Below are 15,649 nucleotides of genomic sequence, written 5' to 3'. Positions count from 1 at the left end.
TCGGACGAAATCCGCTTACGAAATAATACCAGTTTTGACAACTGGTTAGGGGATTCGCGCGAGTTGAAATTGAGAACGCAATTCACTGAACATGTGCTGACGTGGCATACTTGTGTGACATCGGGTCCGGTAATTGGTGAGGCCTGGCCCAAAAAGAAATCTGCTTCACTCATCAGGTGAATAGACGTGGACTGAGAGAAAAAAAAAAATCAACCGTCCATGCTGAAAGTAGAAGTTTCGCCCACCTGATGAGTCGCTCTCCATGTTTTTTCACCAATGAATGAACTAGCACATGTGTGAAACGTGGGAACGTGTATGTCAGACAACATCTTCAATATCTCCATGCGCGAATCGCCTGAGAATTCCATCACTTTTTCTGTAGGTAATTATGACGCTTCCACGGGAGTGCGTTTTGTATCCATCGCGACTGAGGATGTAGCTTTGTTGCCACTCTCTGGGACCCACATCGATAATATATGTTTTCAAAATAAATCCTCACCTTAGATCGTTAGAGTTGAATGGGAACCGTTGAAATTTTCTTTTTCATTGTTCTAGATCCTTCCACAGACATAATAGGCAAATTTCATTAAGGTAGACCATACGGTGAAGATTACGAAAATGAACGGTTTTGATCATTATAATACTAAGCATGTGGGGGTGGGGGAGTGAGGACAGATGCTTGATCGTGTGTTGCAAAAGCAACAGCGACAAAAGCGGGAAACTCTTTCGGATGAACTCCAATTGTCCTTGTTTGAACTCATGCCAGCTGGCGAAAGCGATGGACAGGGTACATATAACGCACCACACAGAGCTTAGGATTCTTCCCGGCAATCGTTGAAACCGTCATAGGGCCCACTGTTTTATTTATTTATTTTTTTTAACATCTAATCCATTCATAAGGCGATTCTGATCTGGATGAACGGAAATATATATATATATATATATATATATATATATAATCTTGATCCAAAACTTCTGTTTCAACGGTAGGCGTTAAATCTCCACTGTTTTCTTGTGGTGTGGTCCACTTCTGCCTCGTGTTTGGGCTCATGCCCGACAATGAACTTCTGAAACGGATGAACGCAATTGATATAACCCATACATCATGGGCCCACAAAACTTAGGGTAGAAGAAATCATTGCAGCCCGGGCCTGCGGTGAATAGTCCATCGTTCGTCGCAAATTAAATTCGGTGGTTTGTCGGGACGCAGAATCCATCACGTCTCCCTGATCAGTGGGGCCCACATGTAGAGATGGTCCGATGATTTGAACCGTTCATATTATCCTTAATACAACAGATAATCCACAAGATTGTAACCGTTCTTCAGTCATCATCCTGAACTTTGATTTTCAGAGTTGAATAAGAGCCATTGAAAATCTTCCTTTTCTATCTTCTAAATTTCTCCACAGATAACGATGGTTCCAATCATCTAATCAGCTTACTTTTTTACTATGATCATCGACCATAACATCGTGTGGGCCCCACCTCAGTGGTGCTACATGCAGGATGCTAAATCGCGACGGACGCAAGAACAACCCTTCGAGGCAAGATGTTTACCGTTTCATGTTCTCCAACTAATCTGAGTATGACGAAAACATCCTCACCATTTTGCTAATCAATGTCATAAATACAGTGATGATCTAGTCTCATCTCGACCGTCGGATGGCTCAGCAACCTCCAACGTCGAATCTATGAGCCACCTCCAACCATTTGATGGATAGATTGCTTTTTGCTGGTTGATGATGTAGCTCACCATCTAACTTCTTTCCATCAAATACACAATCTGGACTTGATGCACATGCTGGTGGTCCACCGTAGACGCAGAAAGATGACTGTCTTTCTCCCGTGAGACCTTCAATTCACATGGCATAAATGGTTCTCAAATTCAAGAATTAAAAAAATTCCAAATAATTTATTGAAATCTCTTTTTTGATCAAAATTATAAAACTTTAAATAATAAAATAAAATTTTAATTAAGAGTTTTAATTTTTTTTAAAAAAATTAAAAATTTTTACATAGTGAAATTTACTAAAAATAAAAGTTAAAATCTAATTATATAAGATGATTCTTAGTATAATAATAAGAATCAAACTCTAAAAATACTTCAAATACTAAAATTTTAAGAATAAAAAGTTATATTTAATTTAAAATTTATTAAAAATAGTAAATTTTTTGAATAATAAGATACTTGAAAATTAAGGAGTTATTTTCTCACATTATTTAGACCTATAACAAAATTTCAGTCAAAGTTTATAAGTCATGTGTCCCATAATTTATTTTTGATCAAAAGTCATAGTTGATTTATAGTACATAGGGGTTAATTACATCACGCCTCGCTTGAGATTAGGCTCGGATTTGATAGATTACATTCGCTTTGGTCTGAGCTTTTTTCAAACCATCTTGATTAGGAATAGGTCTAATGTCCTTTACATCACATGGATGACCCATGTGATGGAGATCTCCGCCCACATGTCACATGGTTAGGCATGCTGTAAATCTGGTCCATCGTTCTAGTGGGCCCCAACACGAGTGGCCAAACCTAAGTCATTAATTTTATGTACTCTTTCTTCGCATAAATTTTTATAGACATGTCTGTGACAAATCCACTTGGTTCATCAGTTTACCCAGGTGGGCCACACCAAACAATAGTGAGAACTGTCCTCCAAGACGAGGGAGTTTAAAACAAGGTCGACGCTTGGATTACATGTAAAATCCTTTCTAGCGTTACATATGTAACATGTGTGTCGTTTGGCTGTTAATTTATTAAGCATATGGCGCACTGATGATATCCCAAAACTATTAGAATATCAATTTTAATTTGATAATCTATTGTATTCAAATATTGTCCATGTAAATCAACTGTTATAAATTGTTGTTATGGTTGATAAACGACTTCAAATTTCATCATTTTTGGACAAAGTATATATTTCATTGTGCTTCTTATAACTATCATGTCGTATATTTCGTCAAAAAATATTAAAAATTAATTTAGTAATTAAATTCAAAATGTAAATACATTTGCAGGGAGTATGAAATCTAAGGTGTCAAACACTTTCAATTAAGGAGTGATCCAAATCCACCTCCCAAGAGAGGTTTAGCCGCAAAATATATACAATACTTTTGTTGCCCCAGTTCTATTGGGGTCTTGCAAAACTGATGGACGGAGTGGATTTATCACGGCATCTGTGGGCCCCACAGAGATTCTGACAACATAGGGCACAGACAATCCAGCTTCCCTTTGTTTGTGGGCCACTGATCAGATGAAAATGCCCCATCATTGGGGCCCCAGTAGATTGGAACAACAAGTTGCACAAGCAAGATCTGGTGCCACGTGTAAGGTCGAGATGGATTTCTATATGATCTAAGAGCTCCCTATCAGATCACGTCCCGCACGTGACACTTCTTTCAGGGGCAAAACGGGTCTTCTTGTTTCTGAAAAAGAGTATTTACAATTAAGAAAGGAGAAAAAAAAAAATACCAGGTAAAATACAAAAATACCCGGTATAAAAAATTTGTACGTATATACGATTGTCCGTTATTCCATATGTATAAAAAGACACCATAATTTTAATAATATAAGCGACATCTGACGCAACGCCGGGAACACGCCGGATCCCAAGTCCACAGCGAGGCAAATCTGACAAATAAACGGCAGGCCGTTAAATGTTCGGTCAAGCGTTACCGGCAACCGGCTGACTCGGGTTGTATACCAAGGCGCTTAACCCCGGCCGTAGCTTCTCCCTCCAAAACTCCCCGTACGCCCGTACGTCCCCTCCTACCCTCCTCATCTCCACGACCGACAGCTCACCCGTTAGCCGGTAAACCTCCACGCCGATAACCAAATTACCGTTCTGTCCCTCCATCACGACCCTCCATTCCTTCTTCTTCCGCACCACCAGCCGTTCCTCCCTCGCAACCTCCTCCAGTTTCGCCATTATCCTCTCTTCCGACTTGGCCGTTACGAACCGGTCCGAGTCAGGAACGGATTTATCGGACTCGCTGAACAGGCCCGATAAATCGAAGCCGGACGAGAACGATATGATGTCGAAGGCGTTCAGGACCGTAGCGTTTCGGTCATCCTTATCGAGATCCGGTTTGTAGCAGCCGATACCGAAATCCTCCTCATGGAATTTGAATTTCTCCTCCTCGAAGCCCTTCCGGAACCAGGGGTCCCGCAGGATCTCATCGACGGTGATCCGGGTCTCGGGATTCGTGTCCAGGAGGCGGTACAGCATCCGCTTCATGTCGGGTGAGGTCCACCTCGGGCAGCGGAAATCGCCCTTGTAGATCTTCCGGTACATGACCATGAGGTTAGGATCATTGAAAGGAAGGTAGCCCGCATTCAAGACGAAGAGAATAACGCCGCAGGACCATATATCGACTTTTGTTCCGTCATACCCCTTCTTGGCCAGAATCTCGGGGGCTACATAAGCCGGTGTCCCGCAGAGCGTGTGTAGCAGCCCGTCGTTTCGGATCTGATCCGAAATAGCGCTGAGGCCGAAATCCGATACCTTCAGGACAGCGTTCTCGTCGAGGAGGAGGTTCTCCGGTTTCAGATCCCTGTGAAAGACGCCACGGGAGTGACAGAATCCGACGGCCGAGATCAGCTGCTGGAAATACCGTCGGCTGAGATCCTCGCTAAACCGCCCCTTTGCGACCTTCCCGAACAGCTCGCCACCCTTCACGTACTCCATCACGAAGTATATCTTCGTACGTGTGGCGAGGACCTCGTAGAGCTTGACGATGTGCGGGTGGCGCAACCGGCGCATGATAGAGATTTCCCGCATGATATTCGCCATTAGGCCAGATTTCAGGACCTTCTGCTTGCTGATGATCTTGATGGCGACGCTTTGCCCAGATCGGACGGTCCTGGCGTGGTAAACCTTGGCGAAGGCCCCACAGCCGAGGAGCTTCCCAAGCTCATACTTTCCGAAGATGACCTTCGCCGCCGACGATGTCTCGCCGGGATCTGGCTCGATCTCCGGCATTGGAGATACGAGCGTATGAGCCTTTTGCGTTTGGTTTTCTTTTCTGTGATGGATGAGTTGGAAATTGGAATGCTTTCTGGATTTTCAGGGGCTGAGGTGTATTTATAGAGAGGAACTGTTGGAGGAGAAGACCGTTCGTTTTCCCACAAAACACGGCAGAGAATCCTGGCTGTACACGTGTCTGTGATGGACTTGCGGGAGTTGAATCTCGGGTTTCCTGCGGCCGGTGCACACGTGCTGGGTTTTGAGTGGTTGGAGAAACTTCTGTTGAGAGTCGTTTTACTCGGACGCGGTGTCCTGCGAAAGGCTTAGCTCGAAGTTCCTGCGATGGGATGCTAGGTGGGGCCCACCGTGAGGTGGGGGGAGAAATCCAACCCGTCCATCTGCTTTTTACAGGAACTTCACGTTGGGCCCCACATAAGCATCTGCGCTGGAAATGACTCTGCGAAAGGCTCTGCAGGAGCAGGAAACCCTCGTCGTTTTCTGACACTGGCGTGTATGAGAATGAGATCTTCGCGCGCGTTTGAAATTTTTTACTTTTATTTTGCGTGAATGCCGTGTGAGAATGGTAGCGTACACGTCTGGACATGATAACGGGACCCACGTAATTGCATTCTGTAATTGAAATCCAGGCCGTTGATCTGTTGCATCCCATCCTGGGTGGACCATGATAATGCCATCAACGAGTAGTTTTAAAAGTAGGAACGACAAAGGGTACACTTTTCGAATTGGACTACAGGAAGGACGTGAGGTTGAACACCGTCTTACTCTTCACCTCTTGACTCCGTACGAATATTTCTTTTCGAATTGGACGCATCTCCAAGGGCCCAAAAGAGTTATATCCAAACTAAAACTTACTACCATTTGAGTTATATCCAAACTAAAACTTACTACCATAGATATGATGGTATTTAACAAATTCGGCCTGCAACCCGGCATAGCAGGTTAAAGTAGCATCCTGTCCTAAAATCATACATGGTATATAGAATAATTCATTCCAGAACGCGAGATACGCCTTATTTAAGATAATGACGGTCCGGATCACTTTCTAGTCCATCTCGGCCGTAAAATTATCTGCGACCGGCTCTACATCACTATCCTTGCTAGGGCCCACTTTTGCATAGGTGCTGATGAAGATGCACGTTCCCAAATGCCCAGGGGTTGCCAATTCCCCATGATTTTCCTGTAACCCCACTCAAGCTTTTCAGGGCCACTACAATTCCTCGTGACATCCGGAGCGGACTCGGCCAGGCATAACAGTGGGCCCACCTTAATGTATGGGTTGTATATCTAAGCAGGCCATCGGTTTTTTCATGTCATATTAGGGCATGATCCCGTAAATGAAGTAGATTTAAATATCAGGTGGACCACACCACAAGAAACAGTGGAGATTAAATGCCTGCTATTAAAATTATTTTGGATCAATGCATGTGTGACCTTATGCACAGTTTGGATGACAAATAAACATTACAGTAGACCCTAGAAAGCTTTTAACGTTCAACATTCAATCACCGCAGTTTCTAATGATAGGAATCCTTTGGCATCCTCTCCATCCATCAGCCTTGTCAGCTCATCTTAAGGTAGAATGAAAACTCAAGCCACGGATGCTACGGAAATACATGTAATTGTACGCCCACTATTAAAATCTTGGGTGGCCACCTCTACATTTATTTGGGAAGCGGATTGGCGGGTGTACCCAGGGGTGTACATTGAGTCCAACTGGGTCGAGCTGGCCTGGGCTTGACTCGGCTTGAACACTGGTTGACTTCACCTTGAAATAGGCTCGGCTTGGTCCTTGAGCCTGATTGGCCAGCTCGGCTCAATTCGGTCGCAACTCGAGCTGAGCTCGAGCCAAGATCGAGTCGAGTTTGCCATTGAAGCATTTCCACAAACACCTGAACTATAACTTCAAAATTCCACTGTTTTACCAACAGAGACAATGGTTTTACAGATATTCTATCAAATGCCTTTTAAGGAACATAAAAATTCAAAAAAAACAAAGACAAAAAAGATATTTGTTTCATGTACAAACCTTCCTTACCACCAGCCACATTTCATTGTGTCATTTTATCAAACAGTTGGTGAGCAACATCAATGGCAAAGTAACCGAGTCACCGAGTTCGAGCTGGATTTGAGTTGGATTCTATCCGAGTCGAGTCAAGCTACAACCTGCTCGAACTCGGCTCAAACTCATTTTCAGCTCAAAAAATCAACTCGATTCGGCTCGAATTCAGCTTTGAATCGAGTCGAATTGAGCTTTTTCAAGTCGAGTCGAGCGAGCTAACTGAAGATAGCTAAGTTCGTGTACACACTTAGGTGTACCTTACACTTGAATCAATTGGGCCAATTCAAATGGGCCGAGTCGAATGGGCTTCATGTATATCAAATTGGCCACACCAATGGGCCAAGTGAATGTCAAATCGGCTGCACCAATGGGCCTAACCTTCATCAAGTGGGTCGCGCCATCTACACTATTCATTTATTCTTAGGGATCAATATATATATATATATATATATATATATATATATATATATATATATATATATATATATATATATATATATATATATATATATATATATATATATCCTCTTGTGAACCAGACCACAGGAGACCTTATGTACGAGCAAAGTCTTGTGGGCTTGGGTGGGCCCCACCATGATGTGTATGTGAAATCCACTCCTACAATCAAATGTTTCAGCTCACATTAGGCCTAAGGCTCAGAAATCAGCCACATCCATGAAATAGATGAACGGTGTAGATATAATAAATACATCACTGTGGGGTCCATGTAACTTTGATCTGCTTTGAAACGTTCGCACAACTCGGAGCTCGAGGAGCGTCCGTGCTCGTCTTCGCATGACATCGTACGTACACCAGCTATATAGCTGGTGTAAGGTACACAAGCCAATCCGCTTCCGAAAATATCATTCCTTCCAAAGAGTTGAGCGGTGGGCATTTAAATACCAATGTGTATTGTGGTGTGGCCCACTTGAGTTTTGAATCTATCATAAGAACACCCTGTAATCCGGGGTTACACAAAAGTTTTATTCATTTCTAGTGATATTGAAAGGTAGTCCCCTGGCCTAAGGATTGACTGGGGAAGTGATTTGTAGCAAACGTGTGTGAGATCTGAGCCATTCATGAGGTTAGGATGACTTTGAAGATGGCTGGTCGAAATACCATGCCAGTATGCTCATTAGGTGGACTACATGCATGTGAAGAATTAATGGTTAGGTGGACCACACATTAATGTTCTATGAATAATTTTGTGGGCCACCCACATTAATGTTCTATGTATAATTTTGTTGGGTCCCACCATTCTGACAGGATATGGGAAGAGGATTTTATCTGCTGACCTTGTGTGGCATTAGAACAGTGGTGAGGCCTTCTGAATGATCCATTGAAATTTGAATATTCAATCTTATGCTTCGAAACCATGTCAAATGGCCACTTGCTTTAAAATTATAAGCTAAGAAACAATGATGTATTAACCTATATTAAATGACTTTAACAATACTTAATATTTAAAAGATATATATAATATTGAATCTTGCCGAATTGATTTGAGTTCTTTTAGGTAATTTTGTTAGTTTTTTTATATTAAGTTTTTTATGAGGTTCATTGAGTCATCATCAGGTCAATTATTTATTTATTTATTTTTTGACCCTTGTGGAAATCTCAAGTTTAGTTGACCTAGGCAAGAGTTGAGTATTTTTAGTTTATAAACCGAGAGGATCTATTTGGGAGCATGGATTTGGAACCCATTGGATTTGAAATCCCCTGGATTTGAAATCTCCCCTAGATTCAGAATCCCTAGTAATCCAAAATTAGTTATGTGTAATATATTTACAGGGTTTTGAATTTAATTACTAAATCAATTTTAATATCTCTAATTAGTGTAGATATGTAATGTTTGACACAATGGTTGTAATAAGCCTGTTGAAATATATACTTTATTTGAAAATGTTGAAATTCCAAGTCTTGAATGAGCCACAAGCACAAAATCACATCCGAGCGACTAACCAATGACTTTTAACCATTGATTTACATGGACAATGTTTGGATGGCGTAAATCATTGTATTAAAGTATTTATAGTGATGTAATTGATAATCTAATTGTTTTGAGATATCCGCCATGTGCCCATATATTAATAGTCTAGTGACACATACAACTCTTGGAAGGATTTTAGATGTAATCTAAGCTTTCACCGTAAATTTCAACTCCCTTCTCTTAAGGGGATTAGAAATTCCTATTTACTTATGGTGCCAAACATACCAAGGGATTTGAAATCCTCTCAAACCTCTCCAAATCTCTTAGTGCCTGTTTGGCTAGGCGGATTGAGTGGGATTAGGAGGGATGGGATCATAAAATCCCTCTTAATCCCATCCCTTGCCTATTTGGATGGCGATGGATTTTAGTCATGCCAGTTCCATCGTCCAGATCTTAGGAGGATATGGAGGGATTGCGAAATCCCTCCTAATCTCATCCCTTACCTTTGCTCTCTCTCTCTCTCTCTCTCTCTCTCTCTCTCTCTCTCACCTTTGATCTAAAAATCAAAATCCTCTCCTCACCTTTACCTCTTTTCTTTTTCTTTCTCTATATCCGCATCGCTTTGGAGTTCAAGAAATTGCAGTTGCCGATGCTTTTTCAGCTATGTTTTTTGGGTTAAATGAGGAAAAGAGTCGCCGATTCTGCCATTTTAGGCCTGAAGTTGAGAATCTTTTGTATTAGAAAAAAATTAAAAATAAAAAGGAAAGAGAAAGTTTCGAATTAAAAATATATACATATGATAAAGTTCTCGGTTTCTAGTTTTTCTCAGCTGATAGAGCAGAAAAATAAGGGGATTTGAGGCGTTTTGTTTTTGCGTCAAAATATTAAAAAACACCTAACCTCTGATGAGAAAAATCGCCCCATCTTTTTTTTTTTTTGATGGAGGAAATGTAATAAAGTTTATAGTTGTTGCAAGCTGAGGATTTTTATATTGAGATCTAAAGCATCTTTGATTTTGAATGGCAAGGTAGTTTTGCCCCAGTGGATTAGTCCAATCTCATGCCGCCTCCAAACACCTTCACTCCCATCATCCCGGGATATTGCAAACAACCCAAACAGACCTCCCCAACTTGTCCCGGGATATAGCAATCCCATGGATCTTAAACCAATCCACTAACACCACCATCATTACCTTAAAATTCATCCCATCCCTCATAGTCCCTTCTAATCCGATCGGCCAAACAGGCCCTAAGGGCCTATTTGGGAGTGTGGATTTAGAACCCCCTGGAATTGAAATCCTCTTATTGTGTTTGGCATCCTAGATTGGGAATCAACTTTAATCCAAAAGTATTTATACATGATATATTTACAGGGGTTTGAATTTAATTACTAAATCAACTTTAATATCTTTAATTAGTGACATATGTAATATTTGACGCGATGGTTGTAATAAGCCTGATGAAATATATGCTTTGCCTGAAAATGATGAAATTTCAAGTCTTGGATGGGCCACAAGCACAAGATTAGGTCTGAGTGACTCTGTCGAGTTAAACAAATGGCAAATTATCATGGAGTTGAATTTTGGATGAATTTGATCAAGTTGAATTGACCCGGTAGAGTTAAATAAATATTCCTCACTTTCCAAATGAACCACTTGATGGTAACCACCCTAGGTACCCACCATTAATAGAGTGCTACATGGGTAGAACTTTCTTAGGATCAACAAGCTTATTAGGTACTCTGCCTCATGTTCACCCTCGAACCCAAAATTCACGATAATACACCCTTGGTTTATGTAACATTCTTGATTTTCACTGTTTTGGATTTCTAAAAATCCATCAATTTTTATTTTTTTTAATTTTATTTAATTAACCCAAATATTACTTAATAACCATTAGCACTCAATGTCAGTGTATTCAGGAGTGGTACCAGTAAAGAGCCGCACCAATCTGATTAATCAACCATAGGAAGCTAATGAATCCGCCCGATCACTTGAACATCAGGTGTAGTGTAACGTCCCGCCCAACCAGAACAGTGTCCTGGGGCGTCCACGTAGGATTTGTCACATGACCGTTCATTTAAGCCACTCGTAGTGAGGTATTACAAATAAATTAGATAAGATTAACTCAATTGAATAGACCAGACGAGCCTTAATAGAACCTGGTGCGGGCCTCCAAGCCAGATGACCGTTTACACTTAGCGACAGCCCGTGCGGGCTATACCGCGACATGGGAAGGTCAGAAAATTATAAAAATTCAAGGGAGTATAGATCTCATTGGGCTTGGGGACCATCGCGGACTATGGACCCAGTGGACACCCAGAAGTGGAATCTGACACTTGCCAAATGTGCCCCACCAATGCCAAAATTAGAATCTGACACGTGTAAATAAAACTGAAATGTAAGACATTTCAGCCGTCAGATTTCTTCATAATTTACGATGAGGGTTTAATGTATTTTTCTATACCCGCCCACAAAAATCTGGGTCCCGATCGTGGCACGGTGACCATTGATCACGAATCAGACCCGTGCGACCAAACCCCATATCTGATCATTCCCAAATTTTAGAGCACCTATCTTATAAGTTTTATGGTCAGAGGGCCACCAGAACTGCCCCGGTTATCCAAACAAGCTCTAGACCGCTCGTTGGTGGACCACTAGTTCCAAAACTATAGAATAATGTCCATCTCATTGGGCTTGACGTCCATCACGGGAATCGGACCTGGGTATAGTTTAGAACCGGTCAACTTGAGCTGAAGGACGAGTGCATAAGAAGTGCAAATACCCTAAAGGAATGAGTTGGAACTTAAGTGAATTGAGTCGTCCACTCTTATGCAAAGTTGAGGATTTCGGACCGTCGGTTTGCAACCAAACTTTACCCATGGAGTAAAGATATTTTCCTGCTCATATCCGTATAGCCGCGGCCCTGATCGACTATCGGTGACCGTTGAACAAACTTCTTATCATATCTGTCGATCGGCGCATCCAAATGGCGGGCCGATCATATCCATACGTAGATCATCATTAGGGCTAGCTATCATACGGTGTATATTGACTTGTATACCCCATAGTGGGCCCTAGAGCTTGGAAAGACCCTCTCATAGGTCTAGTATAGTAAAAACCTAACACTTGGGGCCATTTGTACCAAATCTGGCATTATAAAAGGGCCTCATTTAGGGCACTCCTCTCCCCAGACGAATTTGCCCTAGAGAAGGAAGGAAAGAAGAGAGAAAAGGGAGAAGAGAAAGAGGAGAAAGGAGGAGAAAGAGAGAGGGAGAGTGAAGAAGGGAGTGAAGGTGGACCCTAGATCGAGGTGGGGCCTAAAGAATCAAACCCCACAACTCCCTACCTCTTCTCCAAGAAGAATCTCTCTTCTACAATCGCTCATTCATCCCGTTGATCGTCTAGGTAAGACCCATCACCCATTTTTCCTTAAAACCCTTGTGATGAGAAGGGATTTCATGAATTTCTAACATGCAAATGGTTGTTTTAGGGAATCCGGCCGTCCGACCCCAAAAGCCCTCATTCCTAGGTCGTTTCCAAGATCTCAATGATCCATATGTGCGGACTATTATCCTTAGGTGGCATAGCACCAATTATAGTTGAAGTTTAATGATTTTGTTTGCTTGGTATGTTGTATGGAAGAATCTAGAGGAACCTAGGAATGGTATGTTGTTGGATTGTATGGAATGACATGTTTAGTTTTCCTTAATGTTAAATCTTGCCTCTCATGATCTAGTGTATGGATGATTAAATGCTCGTGTTTGTTTGATTTCCTTTTCTCTCATATGTGTTGCTTCTTAGTGTGTTAATTCATTGTTCTTGTGTAATTGATCCCTTGAGGTGTAGGAAGTGCTTAACTTCCTCACCAACCCACACCACAAACATACACCTTATTCATGTTATTAATAGTTTGCTTGCTAGAGAAATTTGAATTGTATGTTGAGCAATATGAGAACATGGTGTTGAATATGTTTGATGTAACATTAGTAGTTGGCATGCTATGAGTCACTATTCCTACCCTTGGGTTGGTCAGGAACATAAGGAGAGCGAAGGTGGTTCCGTTGGTAGGACCACCTTGAGGCTAAACCCATGGGTTTGGGCGAGTACTTGTGGGCGACAGTAGTTAGGCTACATGGGTCGCTTGTACCCGACGTCGTTCCGCCACATACTTGCCTGGGCTCGTGCGGTTTAGTCCATTGGCTGACCCACCTGGTTGTTAACCTTATTTGCTCACATATGTATGGAAACTGGAATACCCTATTATCGTTGTAGCCCATCAATACCAGATGGAATATTGATCCACGGTCTCGTGAGCCGGGCATGGTGGAATGAGACACGGTGTCCGAGCTGTCGGCCTACTCTGGGGTGACGCGCCTCCCCGTAGTGACCGCGAGGGACCCCACATTCAGCACCCCCCATGTGCTTGAAGTCGAGGATGGGGAAAACCCGACGGGGTCAAGGATCGCGGGGTCTCGGCCTCACACATTGGGGGGTCTTGGCCTCGCAACTAGTTCAGGGCATTTGATACGTGGGGTGTATCAGATTTCCAAATCTGCTGGATTAATGGACTTAACTAAGAACCTGGTTAACATCATTATTGCATGACATTAGCTAGGTTGGCGACTTGACAGTCGAGGTTGCACTGAGGGAGTGTTGGCATTGGCGATCGTTAGATGTTGTCACACGAGGGAGCGTTGTGGTGAGGGCATACATCATATCATCCTGCATGCATGCACATTAACAAGACTAAATAGATGTTTATGATTGATTGCTTTTCATTAAATTCTTATTATAATTGATGCTTGTTGCAACTTAAGGTTAATAGCACCCACTGAGTTGATCACTCACTCCTACTCTGGGACGGTGTTTTAAAACACCAACCAGACCCGTTCATAGATGCAGGTGATACAGATTTCATGGAGCCTGGTGATGCGAGCCTCGAGGAGGAAGACGAGTTCCCTTACTTCCAGTTGATGAACGGGACCTCGTCGGATAAGTAGATGGGTCGTTGGATCGCCGAGCAGCGGCTCAGCTTTATTCCTTGGGACATGCCATTCTTTTTGTGATTTTGTTGGGCGTCACCTTATGCGCCCGTTTGTATTCTTTTGGACATGTGTATATATATAGGTATAATTGATTTTCAGTAGACTTGTGTGGTTGTGCTTCATGTTCCAGGAAATTCCAGAATGCGCATTTAGACTGGATTAATCGCATATTAATGAAAACTGGTTATAAGTGACCCCGGAAACTCTGGAGTCGAGCGTATGCACGACCTCTGATTTTCAGGGTGTTACAGTTTATATAACATCTGATCCATTCATTTGTTGTAGCCTATCAAGATGAAAGGATTATAGGCACCATTAATAGTGCTACATGGGTAGAACTTTCTTAAGATTGACGCGCCCTTTAGGTACCGTGCCTCATGTTCACACTTGAACTCAAAATTCATGATAACATACCGTTAGTTCATATGCCATTCAATCCACTCATTTGTTGTGACTTATCGGGGTGAAAGGATTTTTTTTTATTTTTAAAATCACTGTAATCCAAAAGTTTAATTTGTGGGCCATTAGACCAAATTTAGAGCTAGCTTTTTGTATAATTTTGAACTTATTGGGCATTGAATCAGCTTGACCTTTTGTGATCATGGCCAAACAAAGGATGGTTTATCTAATGGATGGAATGAATTTCATATTCTTTAAAAAGCTTGTTTGTTTCACTAATTATGGTAATGCAAAGGAAATGTACTAATATTATAAATTACTTTTGGGATGTGTTTAGTTTTTTTTTTTTTTTTTTTTTTTTTTTTTAACTTCTAGTGTAATTCAAAGTAAATGAGTCATTATTATCTTTTCAAGGTATTTGGTTTAGAGAGAATTACAAAAAAAAAAAAAGAAAAAGAAGTCAAATACACATTTAGGGCTCGTTTCGGTGCCACCAAATAAGTTACTTTTTCTGCTTACAGCACTAAATAAGTGACTTATTTTAGATAAGTTTGGTTTGTGATTAATTATAAATAATATTTACTTAAAAGTGCATAATCACTTTCGTTATTTATTTGTATATAGCTTTTCTACTTTCATAAGTTTCTGAAGAAAGGCATCACAAGAGACAAAAGAGAGGAGAAGATAAGTATATCGTTTGCCAAACATACTAACCTTCTTAATAAGTGGAAAATAGGATAAGGTACTTGTGGAATAAGTAGCTTATCTTAAGCAACTTACGATTCAAACACTCACTTAAAGTAAACAGATAAAGAAAATTATATTTATTATATTTTTATACATTAAAAACTCATTTGTTCAATGATTCTTTTGTAAAACAAGCAATGATAGTCAAATGTATTAAGATATGTGGAGCCTGATCATCAAAGGTGAATTGCTCATCCAACTATTACTTTCGCTGGTTGAGCTCCGCGCTAAGCTCGTTGGGAGTTGCAGGGGGGCAGCACCTCATTGCTTAGGGATCTAAGGGCTATGCCCCTAGCTTGGAGGATAATTTCATAATTTCATATAAAATTTTATGTAAATCTTAGTTCATTTAGGATAATATATATTCCGTCAGTAGAGAGAAAGAGTTGTCATTGTATTGAGAGCATCTTCTTTGTTTTTTTGCCTTTGACCATAGAAGATTGGCTTGAATTTGTGGACGTACCTAAAGCGAAT

The 15,649-nt window shown here is 41.3% G+C and overlaps 1 protein-coding gene across 2 annotated transcripts; it reads right to left on the bottom strand.

The window, feature by feature from the left end:
• Positions 1-3,378: 3,378 nt before the first annotated feature.
• LOC131253560 (CBL-interacting serine/threonine-protein kinase 14-like) lies at positions 3,379-5,083 on the bottom strand. 2 transcript variants are annotated; one of them, XR_009175254.1, is made up of 2 exons: positions 3,597-5,083; positions 3,379-3,432 (listed from the first exon to the last, which is right to left on the bottom strand). XR_009175254.1 is itself a non-coding variant. In XM_058254597.1 (1 exon), exon 1 carries the CDS (start codon positions 4,986-4,988, stop codon positions 3,672-3,674), a length of 1,317 nt encoding a protein of 438 aa, XP_058110580.1. In that variant the 5' UTR covers positions 4,989-5,083; the 3' UTR covers positions 3,505-3,671. The 2 variants fall into 2 exon arrangements, 1 of the variants encoding a protein (XP_058110580.1); XM_058254597.1 differs by lacking the exon at positions 3,379-3,432 and having other exon boundaries at positions 3,505-5,083.
• Between the last annotated feature and the right edge of the window lie 10,566 nt (positions 5,084-15,649).

Source organism: Magnolia sinica, chromosome 8 (genome assembly GCF_029962835.1).
Source record: "Magnolia sinica isolate HGM2019 chromosome 8, MsV1, whole genome shotgun sequence".
Lineage (NCBI taxonomy): Eukaryota > Viridiplantae > Streptophyta > Magnoliopsida > Magnoliales > Magnoliaceae > Magnolia > Magnolia sinica.
This window is presented reverse-complemented; position numbering and strand designations above follow the sequence as displayed.

Bases quoted from the DNA above. Each gene is read 5' to 3' on its own strand.
- LOC131253560 (XM_058254597.1), bottom strand. From the start codon at position 4,988: ATGCCGGAGATCGAGCCAGATCCCGGCGAGACATCGTCGGCGGCGAAG.